The sequence below is a fragment of the Clinocottus analis genome, unplaced genomic scaffold, assembly GCF_023055335.1.
Source record: "Clinocottus analis isolate CAN_PGR_092001 unplaced genomic scaffold, fCliAna1.0.p SCAF_18, whole genome shotgun sequence".
NCBI classification, from domain to species: domain Eukaryota; kingdom Metazoa; phylum Chordata; class Actinopteri; order Perciformes; family Cottidae; genus Clinocottus; species Clinocottus analis.
The window spans coordinates 15,197,209-15,215,723 of NW_027175909.1; the positions used below are offsets into that span (position 1 = coordinate 15,197,209).

Genomic DNA, 18,515 nt, shown 5'->3' on the forward strand with positions numbered 1-18,515 from the left:
ATGATGCAGTACACGTTTTTCTCTTTTCTCCATGCAGCCAATGCAGCCATGGTTGTTTTCTATCATTAGTGTTTTAAAGGGACACTATTAGCGCTCGGGCTCATTAGTCGCGTGCAGCAGGTGTTTCCTATTTGACTCATCAGCGGAGCGGCCTCGGCTCTTGTGAGCAGAATCACGTGGACCCGAGAGAGAAGACGCGTCTCTACTTCTGTTTGTTTATCGACGAAAGCAAAGTTGACTGCAAAAACTCGCCTTTAATTTTACTTAACCAGGGGATGTTTATTTGGTTGTTTTCACCCCGCTGCAGTATTTATTTTATTTTATTCTTGACGCGTTGAGCGAGCACGTGAGAGAAAATGGACGGTAAGGACACTCGCTTTATATGTTTAATATGCACGTAAATAAATGGAAAAGTACAATTGGGTAAGTGCTGCTTCCTGTAGATGGAAGTAAACAACCACACGCATTTGGGAATGGACAACAACGAGCTCAACACCCGAGACCTTTCTTCTACGTGCAGCCGCCGTCTCAACCCTACTACCTGTACCAGCAGTGGCAGAACAACCCGTACAGCCACTTCGGTGTGCCCGGAGGTACCTCCTGTTGTTGTTGTGACCAAGCAGTGGTAGAAGATGTATGGAAGCCCATTTGACACTGTGATTATATTTATATATATATATATATATATATATATATATATGATCCTTGTAAGTAAACATCTCCAAAATATAGTTGCTGTCCTAAAAGAATTATTAAAATAGTAAATTATTATATTTTTAGTCGCCAACTCATTATTTGGAGATAAAGTTTCATCTTAATGACTTACAGCATCTTTTTATTTTTTCTCATGACATTGGTGAAAATTAACTCACTCAATGTTTCTGATTGTATCATAATTATTGATGTGTTCATCACTTTAATTAGTATTTATTTGTTTACATACTCATACCCCACACATTAACATGTACTTTTACCTCAGAGATGACGTGAAAGTAAAAAGTAGCTTAAGATGGAAATACTAAAGTTAAGTGCAAGTAACTAAAAATTGTACTTAAGTGCAGCGCTTGAGTAAGTGTAGCTACAGGTACTACCTGCAGTATTCCCTGGAATCTCCCCGTTTGTTTTATTTCCCAGGTCTTAACTACGGCCGTCCCTGCATGCATCCGTACCAGTACATGCAGTATCCTGGGTTCGTTTACCCACCTGCCCCGCTGTATCCAATGGATTACAGGCGAATGTTTGAGCCCCGCTTCCAAGGTCCTACCTGGAATGACATGCAGATGCAGATGCAGCATCAGCAGCAGTATCAGCATCAGCAGCCGTATCAGCATCAGCAGCCTTACGGACGTCGGGAAACTGCCTGCTCCGAGGCTCAGACCGACCCCAGCGACGCCATAACCAAACTCATCGAATGCCTGGATAAAATCCGAGCCACCGAGCTGCAGGGCGCCGAGAGAGAACTTGACTCGGGCGTCGCCTCGCAGTCCTCTGGCATGTTTTCTCCAGTGGAGGAGGAGGAGAAGAAGAAAAGCGAAGCGCAGGGTCGCGTCCTGCCTCCGGCGCCCGACGTGGGCGGCGGCGGCCATCCGGAGTCCTCGGCTGTGTCCTTCAGCGACTCCACAGTGGCGGCGTACGACGGGGAGTCCAGCCAAAGGAGCTTGGACGGCCTGAGCCCTCTTGGATGCTGGTCGGCGGTTCTGGAAGAGGAGTTGCCGCTCGATAGCTCTTCCATTCACGAAGAGAGTCTCGAGCAGCAGCCGCAGCCGCAGCAGCAGCCAGCGGCGGCGGACGAACACTTCCTCCCTGCAAAGGTCGCAGATATCCAGTCAGATATCTCGGCGGCCGATGCAGGTGTTCCCAAATGTAACGCCGAAGAACTCCTGAAGCGGACGGTCAATTCAATCTTACCGTCGTCGTCTTCTTCTTCCTCTTCTTCCTCTTCTTCCTCCTCTTCTTCCTCTTCTTCTTCTTTTACCTCCAGTCAGCCGGTGCTTAAAGATGCTACAAGTGTCGATCAAGTCTTAAATCCTGATCCAAGCTACCAGATCCTCAAGCTGCCTTTTGAGAGCGTTTTGACGCCAGGAGACGCTGAAGCCGACCGCCTCTCCTCCCCAACGGCTCCCTACTACTACAACTACCTGTCCATGCAGACCACTCACGAGCGGATGAGCGTCCTCAGTCCGTCTCTGGACGAACTGTCCTCCAGAGACGAGATGTTCTCCACCGATCTGGACGACGCAGACCTTTTCCCCAAACACGTGTACGCGGGCCGGAGGCTTCCCGAGGTCGTGAGCGGCTCTCCGCGAGCTGCCGACGCCGTGGGGGAAGTGTGGCTGCCCGGCTCCAAGAGGTTCATGTGCGCCTGCTGCGGGAAAAGCCTCGCGAAAAGCGCCGGGAGGAGCAAAGGCCACGGCGCCAAGACGTACAGGGACGAAGCCGGAGACTCCGAGGAGGAGAGCAGGTACGGGAGAGGGTGCGAGCAGCCAGTCAGAGTGGTGGTGAGGAAGCATTCTGCACCCAGGAAGCCTCACGCCGTGCAGCCGAGACATGCGGCGAAACCTTGGCACAAAAGAGGGCAATGCAGAGAGCTGTCCGATCCGGCAACCCAAGAGGAAGGGCGGAAGGTTTGTAAGCAGGAGCCGGCCGACGGGGAGGCCGGAGAGGCGGCCGGCAGTGAGCTGCAGTGCAGAACCTGTACGGGTAAGTCTCCTCAGTGGACTTGAGCTTTTCTACGCCGTGCTGACGGGCCGCGTGTACCAAAATGTGCACATGTGTGGGAACTCTTTCACAGACGGACTCTGCAGAGATCTGACCATGTCGGACCAAGGCAGGTGGGGAGACGGGGACGTGATCCCCAGGAGGAGACAAGCGAGCCTTCTGCAACGACCAGGTAGATCGAACTTTGTGCAACTCTAAAAGATATCATTTGTGAAAATCAGTTATTTATAGGCACTCGATACAAAAATCTGAGCATATCTACGACTGCAAGCAGGAAGCTAACGCACATAACAGGGCTATTCGCGCAGCTAACAGTGCTAACAGCCATAACAGGGTCATTATCATCAGCACCATTATGGCTGTTAGCTGCTAAGCGCTAACAGCCATAATGGTGCTGACGATAATGACCTGCTGGTGGTTCATGCATATCATGGCTGTTTACTAAAGATATTGAATATTTGACAACATAATGATTCATTTTGCTCCGCGCTTTTGTTCCCTGTGTGTCCGCCGGGCAGAGACGAGCACTCAGAGGAAAGCGATGTACCACAGGTCGAGAGTGGAGGATAACGACGATGAGCCGCCACCACTGCACTGGGAGAGAGGTGAATATGGGAACGCTGACCAGATAGAGCAGCGCAAATCTTTAAATAACCGTTTTGTTTTTTTTAAATTTCTTTTGCTTTTTTTTGTTAGGCTCTACGATGAGAGAACCAAGATGTTAATGTCCCCAAAAGTGTGTTGAACTGTAGGTGAAATGCATGCAGCGCTGCAAAAAAAGATTATAACATTTGTATTGCATATATACTCTATATACTCTATCTATCTATCTATTAATTATACAAATTATTTCACGCATAAAAAGTTCTGCCTCGGTGAAAATCAGTCCTCATAAATTTGTTTTTTCTCTCCTCCTCAGGTCCCTCCACCCCGAAGGTGTAATTGTTCCAGAATATTGTGTTTAAAAAATATTTAGAGCACCAGGTGAAATGCACATCACGAGAAATCCTCTTTTTGTTAAGATAAAAGTATTTAAAAACATGTGTATATGTATAAAGTTTTCTGCAGTGACACTGCCTCGCACTATTCATGATTTATGAATTTCACAAATGGGCTAAAAAAGGTTGTGTTGCAGATATGACGGTGTGCCACAGTTTTGGGGCCAGTCCAATAAAAATATTCATTATTTAAAAGCTTTGTGTCGAATCATTTTTGCAGCATGGAACTTTTCCCATGATGCTCGGAGGTTTTTACTGGTTCGATAACAAGGACGCTTGCATCTTTTGACTTGTATTTCAATAAGACTGTGTTCTGCCAGATTAATGTTTGAGACTGTACATGTGCAGAACCAGATGTTGGTTTCGGTCCAGTGTTAAATGCATATGTTTTTCACTGTAAATATGTTTAAAAGGAAACTAATCATTTCCCTTTTCAAGCAGAAATTGTAATTTGTTCCTGCAAATTTCTTTTCCTCTGTTTAAGTGCTTGTAAATTAAATATCTAGTTTATCTTTTACCTTGGGCTTTTAATAGACCTAATTAATCAGTTTATTGAAAAAATTATGACTGGAACAAAGCAAATAAACATGAGGCATCCCTCTTATCTCCCAGTGGATGCTTAAAATCTAACAAACAACCTTTATGTTCACAGCAGTCAAAAAGCAGAAAGTGGTGTTTTTGCCAAGAGCAAGACGGTAAAACAACTTTTACTTCTGTCTTGTGGCCCGGAGGCTGTGCACAGAAAACCTTTTCAAGCATCAGCACTGATTTAAAGGCACTGGCTCAACAAACCGGTCTCACAGCATGTTTATTCTCCACGCATAGGAGCGTCTGTAAATCCTGCTCCAGGCTACCAAACAAGCACATAATTGGCTCTTCGGGGGTCAAACCTGCCTCTCAACAGGTCGAATGAACTATGTGCTCTGCATTTTACAAATCTTTAGCCCCGCTCGCCTGCAAATGAGCCTTCACCAAGAGGCCGTGAGGATGTAACTGATGCACCGTGTGGGAGGGAACCAGAGGGAAAAGGGAACATTTGTTGTTGGCTTTTAAAGAAGGTCGTCAACCTCTAATTGGACACCTTGGACAGGCCAATCAGATGTCCAATTAGAAACACACTTTGAAAGCTGCGCCGGTGAGTCAGTGGTGATCCTCTCTGTGCGTTTGTTCAGTCAGTGTCTCGCTATCAGACGACACACCGCTGTCCTGCAACGAATTCGCCAACAAGGAAAGAAAAGCTTCAAAGAGTTATTCGCACTTGCTTCTCGCGTCTTCGTCCGCGATGGACGCCACATCGAGTAACTTCCAGCACTCTTACGGCCTGGGCCCTCGGGGTCCAGAGCCACACAACAGAGCCCAGCAGGACCAGGGACCCAACCCGCCGTCGGCACCGGGGCCTTCGGGACCGCCACGTCCCGAGGAGCAGCAGCACCACAAGCCTTTCTTCTACATCCAGCCCTCGCAGCCGTACATGCCCATGCAGAGCATGCAGTGGCCTGTGCCGGTGCCCATGCCCGTGTCCTACAACCCATACTACCCTGGTTTAGGTGAGTGTTTAAAAGCTACCTGCAAATACAAAATTATGCTGTGTTATGTGTTTAAAAACTTCTGCACTATTGGGCCCATGTGCAGACAATAAAGTGCTTTCAAATAAAGTCCTCCTGTAGAACCGTTCCCTGTAAATGCTACCATTGTTGCTCCATTTTCTGTAAATTAACTGGTGCTTACCACTACACTCCTGTAGCCGGTGCTAATGTGGATATCTGGACTTGTGTTGTGATGTTTGCCGAAGTTTAAAGAAATGTGAAGGATGTAGAAGTTCATTTTTGGTGGATTAAATGTTGAGGATAACTTTTGCTTTTCCTGAATTTATGTCTTAATGTGTTGCAACCACAAGCTCCCAAAGTCCATTTGTTGGCTGCGTAAGTACAGCGCTGCTAAACTGGTCCCTAAAATCCCTTTAACTACTTTCCCCTCTGCTTATAAAGGTTACGGCATGCCCATGATGCCCCACTATCAGCCTAATCCCTACATGGAGCCACCTGGGTTTGTTGTGCCCACCACCCACCTCCACTTGATGGACTACCGCCGGATGCTCAACCCCCAGTATTACCAGACCATGGCCTACCACTCCCGCAGGTTCCGCTACCAGCAGAACAGTCACACCAGAGAAATGACGAGCTCTGAGGTTCAAACTGAGCCCCTGTCCACCCCGCAGAGAACCAGCACCGCGGTTCCCAGCGACGCTAAAGCCCCCGGTGGCCTCCCGGTCCGCGATCCCAGTGCCTCCATCAAGCCGACGCCCTCACCAGCTCCGTCCGCTCTGCAGAAGAGGGATCCTCCTCCTGTGGAGCTAAAGGACACGGCGCCCTCTCCCACCACCAGGACGGCGCCGAGCGGCGGCTTCGTGATCCAGACGGAGGAGGTGAGGATTGAATGCTGCACCACGCCTGTGGGACTGCAACTCCTACACGCTCATGAGACCGCAGAGGTGTCCCACAGCTTCTCCCAAGACCTGGTCGAGCGCAGCAGCGGCAGCTCTGTCCTCCAGGGTTGCGTTGTGCGGCAGGACGAGGGGCGGCACCTCCCCGTGGAGCAGGCGGCCCAAGCTTGTCCCGACATCCTGTTGGTTGGGACGCACGGCAGCGGCGAGAAGATCCCGTCTCCTGAGGAGTCCAGGAACCAGACGGATCCCGCAATCCACCAGGTACCAGCTCGCGATGACGTTCAAGAGACGAGCGGCGAGAAGGACCCGTCCAAGAATTGCCTCTTCAAAGTCGTCCACCTGCCCTTCGACCCCGAGTACCTGGACGAGCTGTGGAAGATGGAGTCCACTGTCTGGTCGACGAAGGAAACCGTGAATCTCCCTGAATCGCCGACCCAAAATGGCCGCGCAGAGTCGCACGACGCAACACCGGCTGATGTAGCTGAAGTGCCTTCAACGACTAAGGATACGGAAGAGATCGTGCCCGTGATCCAGATGCCTCTTCGAGTAGAGGATGAACGGGAGGATGTGGTTCCCGCTGTGGAGGAGCATTCTGTGGATAAGATAGCGGATGCCGACGCGAACCCCTTAATGGATGTTGCTGTCGCAGAGGAAGCTCCTGCGACGGTGTTGACGCACACTGCGGAAGACAATCCCCCTCTGAAGGCAGACGTTAACGTCCAGGATCAACAGGATACGTCCTTTGAGTCATTGCCTGCCTACCTCCCTTCAACCAGCTGGCTCGCTGACTTTGACAACGTCTACTATCATACCAAGACGCCGTCAACGCCCAAGAAGCGGAACAGACCGGCGGGCAGCCGTGGGTTAGAACTGCCCACCAGAAGAAGAAGACTAGACGGGGACTACAACAAGGACCAGCCGACCGCCCGGAAGCCAAAAGAGAGGCTCAAACCCAAAGGGAAGGCGGATCGCCGGAGTCTCTCCGACCACGACTGCTGCCTCAACGGGAGCTTCAATGAGAACGAGTTCACGCCTTTCCCTTCCAAGAGGGAGCAACTTTGCTCCAGGTGCGTGTCCAAGAGCGCGATCTGCACGTCCGCCAGTCTGGGACTGGAAGGTCGCACCTGGAAGAGAAAAGCGGCTCTTTTCCAACCGTGGAACGAGGCGCTCTTACCCACGTGCGACGCCTGCAAGTCCCACTCCAACAAGGGGCCGGCGAGGAAAGGTTCCAATCCGGACGACCGTGGACGCGACACCGAGGGCGAGTCCTCCGACAACGGCTCGTGTCGCTTCGGCTCCAAGTGGGCGGTGGCCGCCGACCGCGCCGGGAAGCCGAACAACCTCGGCATGCCGCTGGCCTCCAGGCAGAACGTGGAGACGCACCAGACGCTGCGGGAGAAGAACTACGCGTGCAAAGAGCCGCAGCGTCGGTCCGTTCCGCGGGAGAGGCCGCGCCACTGTCCGCACGGCAACGCCATCCGAGAAATGGACAAGAACCGCGCGGCAGCGCCGGTTTTCCTGCAGGACAAACGGCGGATAATGGATCAGCTTTATTTGACGCACAGGTGGCAAACGGGTAAGCAAACGTTTGTTTATTCTCACTTCATCAGGAGGATTGACTTTTTTTAATTTTTTAATTTTTTCTTTTTTATAAATGTGTATACTTTGTCATCCGCCAGAGAACGCATGGAAAGCAGTGATGCCTGACAGTGACGGCTCCAAGAACGACGCCAGAGCACATTTTAATAAACACAATAATCCACAACCACAAGGTTTGCTTTTTGCATTTCACTTTAGACTTAAGAAAAGGGAAGGTGAATTTTGAATTTAATTTGTGCACCAATGCAGATGCTAAATGGCATTAAGAATGTAGAAAATGATCTGCACTTTTTTTTAAATTCACATTACTTGCTCGCCATTTTTGTGACTATGATTTTTCTCTTTGCAGGAACTTGTAGAAAAGACACGAGGTGCTGATATTCACTAGAGCACAATCAACAAAGTGAACAATGACACTTTTTTTAAAAAAAAGGAACGTGTGTATATATATATTTATGTCCACCGAATTTAAATTATGTCCACCTGATTGTATAATCACAATGTTTCACTATTTATTAGCATTAAAATAAACACAGATCTATGGTACAGTTCCTCCTTTCTTTCGCACAAAGTTTATGGAGTAAAATCTGTTTACTTGTTTTTGTCCACTAGATGGAACTATTTCTACATTAAATGTTACACCTAGCAGGTGATTACAATATTGCAATGTCTTAAATTATATTGACGAAAGCATTTTAAACTAACTGCATTTACAATGCAAGTGTTCCTGACTTTTTTTTTTTTTTTTTTTGGAAGTTTGTGGTTGTGACAGTCAAAAAAGGCAAAGGAGAAAACATTTTTTTTTTTTTTAATTTATTTTATTTTTTTGCGCGAGAATGGGCTCCCGTAAATTTAATCTCTGGTTTGCACATATTTCATTAAATGCGGCTACTTTGATTGCACAATCTTCTTCTTCAACTGTCTTATGCATGAGGACGTTCAGATGGATTACAGCTGTGACCTTTTGACCTGCTGTCGTCTCTAATCTGCAGCTTCTGTTGACAGCAGTAGCTTTATTGACATCAGACGAAAACATGAATGTCAAAGATTCAGTTCTCGGAAAATATCCAGTTATCTATTTAAAAAAATGTTTTTTCCTTTCAAATCAGGCAAAGCATTTTTCTTTTTTAAACCTAACTTCATTAAAGTTGTGCCTGACCTCGACCACCAGCAACAACCTCTTTTTATCCTTGTAAGACGTGTCAATACAAAAAATAATAATACAACATTTGGTATTAGACATATATATATATATATATATATATATATATATATATATATATATATATATATATATATATATATCATTTTATTCATATATTGCACTGCTTTTGTGAACCTAAGACCTTTTTGGTAAACCAATTTCTAGCACAAACGGTTCATCCACATGAGTTAAGTTATGTTCTCACAAAAGATATGAAGAATTAAAAAAATTAAGGTTCAGTTGTTCAACTTTAGGGCCATATTATCACTTGACTCTTGTGCCTTTGGACAATGTTGCCTTGTTATATAGAGAGCTGAGATTGTTCTGCAAATTCTCCTGTAACACATGGGAATATATCTCACATGCAAGTGCATTTTTAAAAAGGGGATTCAAGAAATGATGTAAAATTGAGAAAATGACCTTAACAACAGTATCAAATACAGTATATTTCAAAAAACACTTAATATAAACAGGTGAATTAAAGTTCACGCTACAGTTTGTAGGGTTAGGGGCTGGTTATGATGGTTTTGGGCTAGTGAAGAGGGTTAGGGGCTAGTGAAGAGGATTAAGGAGTAGTGAAGAGGGTTAGGGGCTAGTGAAGAGGGTTAGGGGCTAGTAAAGGAGGTTAGGGGCTAGTAAAGAGGGTTAGGGGCTAGTGAAGAGGGTTAGGGTTTAGTGTCCTCTCTACCAATTATAAACCGTGAACACAACTATAAACTACAAATAGATATATTTAACAAAATCTACTTTTTTACAGATTAATTTACATTTTGACACCAACATAAGAAAACAGACATTCTTGTTCAATATCTCTGTAAAGCAGCAATCTTTACATGAGTATTATTATTATTCATAACAATCATTGTAATCTCGGTCACAGCATATAAATAGTGGTTGGGTGATATCTGGCTGTTTTTAATGTTTTTCTCACAGCTCAATTTTGAGTCCATGTTTTATTAAGACAAAAAAACAAACATGTATACTATATTTTTCTGTGAGAAAAGTTGAAACAATTAAAGATCCCTGATTGGCTCACAGCCCTGCAGCAAATCCTCACTGTCAGAGACTCCTGACCAATCACACGTCAGCCTTCTGTCAGCGCGCTTTCTTGAGCCCGCCCCTTCCTGTCACTCTTTCTGTGGAGTGAGCAACGATGGGATCATCCACCTCCTCTTCTTCTCCTGTCCCTTCCTCTGCTTCTTCTCTTTCCCTCGTTTGTACCAGTCTCCTCATTCCTCTCCTCCATCTGTCTCTGGTGCCTCCCCTTCTCTTTGTCTGTCTGTCTCCTCTTCCTGTCCCTCTGTCTCCTCCTCTTCCTGTCTCTCCGCCTGTCTCTCTGTCTCCTCTGCCTGTCTCTCTTCTTGTCCTTCTTCCTGTCTCTCTGTCTCCTCTGCCTGTCTCTCTTCTTGTCCTTCTTCCTGTCTCTCTGTCTCCTCTGCCTGTCTCTCTTCTTGTCCTTCTTCCTGTCTCTCTATCTCCTCTTCCTGTCTCTCTTCTTGTCCCTTTTCATGTCTCTCTGCCTGTCTCTCTTCCTGTCTCTCTGTCTCCTCTGCCTGCCTGTCTTCTTGTTCTTCTTCCTGTCTTTCTGTCTCCTCTTCCTGTCTCTTTGTCTCCTCTTCCTGTCTCTCTTCCTGTCTCTCTGTCTCCTCTGTCTGTCTCTCTTCCTGTCCCTCTGTCTCCTCTTCCTCTCTCTCCGCCTGTCTCTCTACTTGTCCTTCTGCCTGTCTCTCTTCTTGTCTCTCTGTCTCCTCTGCCTGTCTCTCTTCCTGTCTCTCTGTCTCCTCTGCCTGTCTCTCTTCCTGTCTCTCTGTCTCCTCTGCCTGTCTCTCTTCCTGTCTCTCCGCCTGTCTCTCTTCCTGTCTCTCCGTCTCCTCTTCCTGTCTCTCTTCCTGTCTCTCTGTCTCCTCTTCCTGTCTCTCTGTCTCCTCTTCCTGTCTCTCTTCCTGTCTCTCTGTCTCCTCTTCCTGTCTCTCTTCCTGTCTCTCTGTCTCCTCTGCCTGTCTCTCTTCCTCTTCCTGCTGGCAGCCTGTGCATGTTTCTTCACTCAGGTTAAGGTCCTGACCTGATCCAGGTTTACATCCTGTCTCTGTTGAATCCATAGCTGTCAGTTGAGAAGGGAGAGACTCCTTCCTCCTGAGACCTGCAGACAGACACACAGACAGACACACAGACAGACACACAGACAGACACACAGACAGACACACAGGCAGGCAGACAGGCAGGCGACATTCATCATCAGTTATGAAATCCATCCATTTATTCAGAATTAAACGATCACAACATCAGAGGTCTTTAAATACACATTCAAACATACGGCTCATTCAAGAAGGATGGTTAACCCTCAGCTAGCTCCTCCAGCATAATAATATAACAACAACAACAACAACAACAACAACAACATTCATAATAACAATAACTACAGTATATTGCTCACCTGCGGGGGTCAAGACCAGAGCCTGCAGGATGTCAGACAGAGAGACGATGCCCACGATCCGAGAGTCCTCATCAACGACAACGAGTCTGTGAACCTGCACACACACAGACACACACACACACACCACACACAGACACACAGTTATTGGTGTGTTTGAACATCACTGCAGGAAGAACAAACTCAACTAGAAAATTTCGCAAGAAATTTTGAAAGTGTGGCTACTACTGCCGTAAGACCTCGCAATATATAGCTTTTGTTTCTGACGCCCGTCTGTCCTCCAAAGCACTTGAGTTGGTTTGTGTGTTAAACTGATTGGCTGATATGAAGCACCTGTGTGCTGCCGTCGTCATGGTGACCAAGTGAGCGCCAGCAGACTGATTAGAGGCAGACTGGACTGTGGACTTAAGGAAATAAACTACTGAACGTCCTGAACACACACAAACGTATATGAAATATCATATGACCTTATTAATGATCACAGTGTTGACAACTACACAATATAAAACACACGTAAACGTCTTTGTGTGTGTATGAATGTGTGTGTATGTGTCTGTTTGTGTGTGTGTGTTTGTGTGTCTGTTTGTGTGTGTGTGTTTGTTTGTTTGTGTATGTGTTTGTTTGTTTGTGTGTGTGTCTGTGTGTCTGTGTGTGTGAGACAAACAGACAGAGAGACAGAAGTCATCTGTGTTGTGTGTGCGTGTGTAAGTGTCTGTGTGTCTGTTAAACTGCCCTAACGAGAACACCTGTGGGTCGTTAGATCAAAGGTTGCCATGGTGATGACTTCAAAGGGACTTCCTTACGCTGAGCTTAATAGACCTAAATACTGTGGAACTCCTTTCAAACTATTTAAAAAAAATGGTACTTTAAAAGCCACTATTGCTTCGATATCGCATATTGAGCGTTAGGAAGACCTGATGAACAGATACTGTGACTGGCGAGTCTGTACGATAAAACATGTGTCTGTACGGGCGATTTACAAATCAGGTACGAGCTTCAGGGGAGACGTGGCTTTGGAGGGAGATTTAACATGGCGGCGGATGGCAGAGCGAGGTGGACTTGCTCTCACATTCAGTCCGATTTCAAGACGTCTGAGTCTGTTGGATTCCTATCGACCGCAGTTTATGACAGAAGACAAGATTTCCAACGTTTCTATCCAACAATGGTGTATGAAGAGTGAACATTGTGGGAGTAAAGACAAAATACGTTTTATTTTTTTAACAGTTTCTGTCGCTTCTTCTCACTCTGTTAATTGGCGCGCCACCCTCTACGAACGTTTCGTGAAATTTTTTTTATGTTTTTTGCATTTTTCGGGAAAACGTACGGGCGAATCTCTTAGAAAAGTCATACCTCACGATTCCCGCGCAAACCGCACGTTTCGATGTAATTTTTGCGCATGTGCTGGCAACGCTCTGGGAGGAGTAGTGGTTTGACTATAAGAAGAATAATAATAATAATAAGCCCGCAGGAGAACATGAAGTGTGCTTCCAGCATGGGGTCTCTGACCCCATGCGGCTGAAGCCACACTTAATAATAAGCCCGCAGGAGAACATGAAGTGTGCTTCCAGCATGGGGTCTCTGACCCCATGCGGCTGAAGCCACACTTAATAAACTCAATACATTAGTTTCATTTAGTAATTATATAACAACCACTTTCAGAATCACTGAACAATGAAGTTATGAATCAAACGTATGCGCTGAGTGACGTTTGTTGACCTCGGCCTGGACGATGCGGTCCACGATGGTCTCCAGTGTTTCCAGTTTGTTGCACTTCATGACTCCTTCAAAGTACTGGGATCGATGTCTGAGGGCCTGAGTGACCGTCAGGTCCAGGTTGTTGTACGTCTTCTCTGCCGCCAGGTTCTGTGGGACAACACTCAGGTTTCCTCTGCTCCTTCAGACATTGAACACAACGCTAAACAGGATTGGAACGTTTCCACATTTACTCACGATGACGTCGAACTTGGAGTAGATGTCCACCACTTTACCTGCAGACAAGGTCAATGGGTCAGGATCACACTGTGGACGTATCATTCATATTTTGTTGTTGTTGTTGTTGTTTACCGTTATCGTCGACGACGGGCAGAGCGGATACGCGGCGGTGCGTGAAGACGGACAGCGCGGTGATGAGCGGCGTGTCGGGGTGGATGAAGGCGATGTGGGAATAAGTACCCACGGACAAGTCCTCCAGAGTCTCCTTCATGAAGGCCGGCATGGGCATCTCACACACCTGACACACACACACACACACACACACACACACACACACACACACACGCATCACTGAGGCAGTTACATTCATCATTGTTGTTGTAACCCCCCCGTCCATATCATTGTACTTTAACACACCAGTGGTGGGCCATCAGGGCCTGCTGAGCTAGCTAGCTAGCTAGCTGCTAGCAGAACTCAGTAGGAGTCAGAAGAGTTCAGGCAGAAACAAGACAAGTTATGACTTTATTAGTGTTTTGCTTGGTTTAGTTTTTTTTAACACTCAATGGCTGAAAGAGGAGGAGAAAGTCTGTGAGTACATGTTGAAGTATTATCCACTATCACTTGTTTCATGTCACATGAAGACTCACGAAGAGCTGCAGGAACTTGAGGATCCTCTTGTGAGTCAGGATGTAGAGCGCGTTTCCGCTGACCGGGTCAATCACCGGCAGCCGGTGGATCTTATTCTTTATGAGAGAGTGCACAGCTTCAAATATACTGTTGGGAGAAGGCATAAGGTTAGATCAACAGGTTTACACTTACACGGTTCAGACACACACACACACACACACATATACCTGGCTCCAGGAGAGATGTGGACCAGAGGCTTGAAGGTCTCCTGCAGGTAAAGCTCTAACGTGGACGAGAACAGCTCAGATCGTGTTGATCGTATGAAATACAGATTAAAATGTATAAAAGAATACTTTTACCTCTCCACGTCTCGATTTTATGTTCCTCCAGCTCGTAGATCTGAACCTGACAGACAGAGAGAGAGAGAGAGAGAGAGAGAGAGAGAGAGAGAGAGAGAGAGAGAGAGAGAGTGAGAGAGAGAGAGAGAGAGAGAGAGAGAGAGAGAGAGTGAGAGGATTGGGGGGTTAGGTCTGTGGTTCTCAAAATGTTTTTATCATGCTCAACTTTGGAGGAAGAAAGATCTTCATGCCCCACCAGGTTAGGGTTAAAAAAATGCTTATTGTGGCTGCAATTCACCTGTTTTGCACTGAATAACTTTTTAAGATAATAACAATAACGTGCAATCTGTGCACAACAAAACAAAATGAGTGCAGATATATGTGAGCCATCAGGTTTTATCAGTATTAGTGGCTGCAATGAGCCTACTTTCCTCTACAAGTCTTTTAAAACGGGGTTGTAGATTTAATACGGCCGCTCTCAACTCATGCTCAATGTTGAGCTTAGATCTGGAAACAGCTAGCCTTGCTCTATCTAAGGGGTGTGTGTGTGTGTGTGTGTGTGTGTGTGTGTGTGTGTGTGTGTGTGTGTGTGTGTGTGTGTGTGTGTGTGTGTTACCATGGGGGACTTATAGTATCTCGTCAGGATGTTGATGAAGTCTGTGATGGTCAACATTCCTGTAATACACACACAGATTCACAACGGGTACACACAGATTTATGACATCTACGCACAGATTCATAACGTATACACACAGATTCATGACGTTTACGCACAGAATTATGACATCTTTACATCACATTTAGCTGAAGCTTTTATCCAAAGCGACACTGCAGACCCTCTGATTGAAGGACTGGATTGCTAACCACTGAGCCACTGATTCACAACTTACCCACAAAGCCCTGTTTTTTACTCTCCCACAGTGGAGCAGCTCTCACTCCGTTGGCCACCAGAGCAAAGAACGCTTTTTTCACCTGAAACACAAACACCAACATTAGCGATCAGTCGACAGACCGTTGCCACTAACTCAGTCCCTCCGCCTGCCTCACCTGCAGGGTGGTGTCAAACACCACCAGTTTGGAGCTGGTGGGGATGATGTCATAACACTTGTGACACTTCATGAAGCGCATGTAGATGTCTCTCTCTGATTCCTCTGAAGCTGTGCAGAAAACACATCATCATCATCATCATCATCATTACCAATCACCAGTAACTAAATATTAAAAATGTTACATAACAGTTTACACTCTTACCGGCATCATCGGGGTCCGGCTGCTCCAACATGCCGTCTGCAACCTGCCAACAACAATCAACACAAACTGAAGTGAAAAAACAATAACACTATAAAATAGCTATAACTTTTAATTATAAAATAGCTGAAACTATATGATTCTGTTTAAGCCACCAGAGAAGGTGCGCTACCTTCTGTGCTACTGGGTCTCAGTGTATCTAGTCACCAGGTCTCAGTGTATCTAGTCACCAGGTCTCAGTGTATCTAGTCATCAGGTCTCAGTGTATCTAGTCATCAGGTCTCAGTGTATCTAGTCATCAGGTCTCAGTGTATCTAGTCAGCAGGTCTCAGTGTATCTAGTCACCAGGTCTCAGTGTATCTAGTCATCAGGTCTCAGTGTATCTAGTCACCAGGTCTCAGTGTATCTGGTCATCAGGTCTCAGTGTATCTAGTCATCAGGTCTCAGTGTATCTAGTCATCAGGTCTCAGTGTATCTGGTCAGCAGGTCTCAGTGTATCTGGTCATCAGGTCTCAGTGCATCTAGTCATCAGGTCTCAGTGCATCTAGTCATCAGGTCTCAGTGCATCTAGTCATCAAGTCTCTTGTTCTAGTACATTATAGTTATCATTATCATCATGAAGTGATGGAAAGGTACATTTTGTGTAAACGAGCACCTACTTGACAGTCTTCGTTCATTAAAGGCTCTTTTTTCTCTTTAGATATGATCCTCACGGCTCCATCTTCCTCTCCCGGTCTTATAGATATAATATAATATATATAAATATATCTTAAATATATCTTATATAATATGATCCTCACGGCTCCATCTTCCTCTCCGGGTCTTATATAATATATATGTAATAAATATATCTTGTATAATATATATATACATATATATCTATCTATATATAGATGTGTATCTTAAATATATCTAATATAATATGATCCTCACGGCTCCATCTTGTCTGTCCCGGTTGGAAGGATCTACCGGGAAGCGGTCGTGTTCGGTCGGTAAAGTTCGAAGGACTATAGACACGCTGCACTTCCGGTTGAATTTTTCACAATAAAAGCATACAAACACGGTCCACTTCCAGTCCGATGTTTCACAACAAAAGCATACACATAACAAAGTGCTGATTGGATGAAGGATTCTGATTTATTCAATCTATGTGGTATAACTACTTTTACTTAAGTAAGAGTAGTTGTACCACAGTGTAGAAATACTTGCGTAAAAGTACTACATACAGATGTTTACTTAAAATAGTAGCATTAACATAAACTAAAAGTATCAAAAGTACAATAATATTACAATAATATATCATAAGACTATATTATATTATTGTCATAAATTATGTAATACTAATACATAATATGTAAATTATTGCAGCTGCTAAAGGTGGAGCTTGCATTGTGGGAAATTGGTTTTAATGCTGATATTGTCCTTAGAATTTAGATTATATACCAGATGAAGATACAAACCAAAAGTATTTCCTTCATTGTATCTAAATCTACTAAATCTGGTTGAGAAGGTATTCCATAATCCTGTACATTTTCTAACAAAGGAATATCTGATCTAATCTAATCATGAAACACAGCAACGACAACGAACTGTCATCACACATGGAGGATCAGTAAACGCCGTACTCACCAGCCTCTCGACAGGAAGGGGCGGAGCCTGAGCAGGTGACTGGAAGCAGGCCGAGGAGGAGAAGCGCAGTCCGGGGTCGGGAGGGGAGGAGAAGGAACGCAGCCTCCTGGCCTCCAGGCGCCTCGGCTCTGTCTGATACGTCTCCAAGCGGAAAGCCTTCACGTCCTCCTGACGCGCTGCGCAGGAGAGGCTGTTGGCTGAAGGAGCAAAGAAGCAGGAAGTCAGCATCTGGGTTTAGAGTTCTGGAACGAAATGGGTGAAGATCTTTTCACAGTTTTTAAGGAGAGTTTTATAGACATGTTGCTGCCTCTAAGTTGCAGGAGAGCGGTAATAACTCTCTTACCGAAGAGTAAGGAGATCTATAAGAAGTGTCCTGTGTCCCTTCTGTGTTCGGACTATACAGTTCTGTCCAAAGCGCTGGCCAGGTGATGGACCAGGTGATCCACCAAGACCAGACCTGCTGTGTGCCTGGGAGGTCCATTCTGGACCATCTGTCCTTAATTCTGGATATTTTGGACTTCTCTGGTTCTTTGGGTGTTAAAACTGTTCTTTCGTGTTGTTTTCTAAATGAAAGTTTAAACAAAAATCTCTCTGTCTATGACACACACACACACACACACACACACACACACACACACACACACACACACACACACACACACACACACACACACACACTAATCTGCTTAAAGGAGATTCTCCATTGTGTGGTGAGAGGAAAAAAAAAACTGACCGTCACTTTAACAGATTAAGGGGAGGGAGTCTCTCTCACTCTCACACTCTCTCTCTCTCTCTCACACACACACACACACACACACACACACACACACACACACACACACACACACACACACACACACACACACACAGTAGAGTTAATACTTCAGTAACTATCTCTCATAAAGTAGTTCTATCAGGAACAGATTAAGAACAGCACAGCTGGAGATATGACGATTAGACCAAAAACACTGGGAACTATTTCCCATAATGCACCTGGATAGTGTCTTTCATAGACCTGGTTCTTGCGGTTACAACTATCAAGACACAAGATGAACATCTTTTTTCGAAAATATATTTTATTACAAAGCTACAAGAAGTCTGTGGACATAAATACTTCAGAACAAAAGTCCACTAGAACTCCCAAGATGCATTTCACTAACAATTATCTAAACACAGAGCTTCACATTGTGTGTGTGCTCTGCGGTTATTTCTCTTTTAGATTTGAGATCAATTGGTTTGTCTTCAAATTGAACAACAAAGAGTTTTGAATCGACTGTAACTTTGACTCCCGCCTCTGACTGATTACTTCTACAAGGAAACAGCAGCTGAGGCTTCTGGGTATTGA

The 18,515-nt window shown here is 45.6% G+C and overlaps 2 protein-coding genes across 2 annotated transcripts; one reads left to right on the plus strand and one right to left on the minus strand.

Annotated features, from left to right (window-relative positions):
• The first annotated feature begins 200 nt into the window (after positions 1 to 200).
• buc (bucky ball) lies at positions 201 to 3,827 on the plus strand. The gene is made up of 7 exons (XM_068581328.1): positions 201 to 363; positions 444 to 593; positions 1,135 to 2,700; positions 2,792 to 2,890; positions 3,237 to 3,323; positions 3,415 to 3,466; positions 3,638 to 3,827. The coding sequence occupies exons 1-6, from the start codon at positions 357 to 359 to the stop codon at positions 3,441 to 3,443; spliced, it is 1,938 nt and encodes a 645-aa protein (XP_068437429.1). The 5' UTR covers positions 201 to 356; the 3' UTR covers positions 3,444 to 3,466; positions 3,638 to 3,827.
• A 5,246-nt stretch (positions 3,828 to 9,073) lies between these two features.
• LOC137788500 (5'-AMP-activated protein kinase subunit gamma-2-like) lies at positions 9,074 to 16,516 on the minus strand. The gene is made up of 13 exons (XM_068581334.1): positions 16,201 to 16,516; positions 15,545 to 15,587; positions 15,341 to 15,450; positions 15,184 to 15,265; positions 14,910 to 14,968; positions 14,315 to 14,360; positions 14,183 to 14,237; positions 13,976 to 14,102; positions 13,461 to 13,626; positions 13,347 to 13,384; positions 13,113 to 13,259; positions 11,400 to 11,493; positions 9,074 to 11,105 (listed from the first exon to the last, which is right to left on the minus strand). The coding sequence occupies exons 1-13, from the start codon at positions 16,216 to 16,218 to the stop codon at positions 10,195 to 10,197; spliced, it is 1,896 nt and encodes a 631-aa protein (XP_068437435.1). The 5' UTR covers positions 16,219 to 16,516; the 3' UTR covers positions 9,074 to 10,194.
• Positions 16,517 to 18,515: the final 1,999 nt, after the last annotated feature.

What these genes read in the sequence shown, in the direction of transcription:
- buc (XM_068581328.1), top strand. An exon ending in CCACTTCGGTGTGCCCGGAG is followed by an intron (nt 594 to 1,134) that starts GTACCTCCTGTT and finishes TTTATTTCCCAG; the next exon opens with GTCTTAACTACGGCCGTCCC. An exon ending in ACCACTGCACTGGGAGAGAG is followed by an intron (nt 3,324 to 3,414) that starts GTGAATATGGGA and finishes TTTTTTTGTTAG; the next exon opens with GCTCTACGATGAGAGAACCA.
- LOC137788500 (XM_068581334.1), bottom strand. An exon ending in TAAAAAACAGGGCTTTGTGG is followed by an intron (nt 14,969 to 15,183) that starts GTAAGTTGTGAA and finishes TGTGTATTACAG; the next exon opens with GAATGTTGACCATCACAGAC. An exon ending in GCCCGTCGTCGACGATAACG is followed by an intron (nt 13,385 to 13,460) that starts GTAAACAACAAC and finishes CCTTGTCTGCAG; the next exon opens with GTAAAGTGGTGGACATCTAC.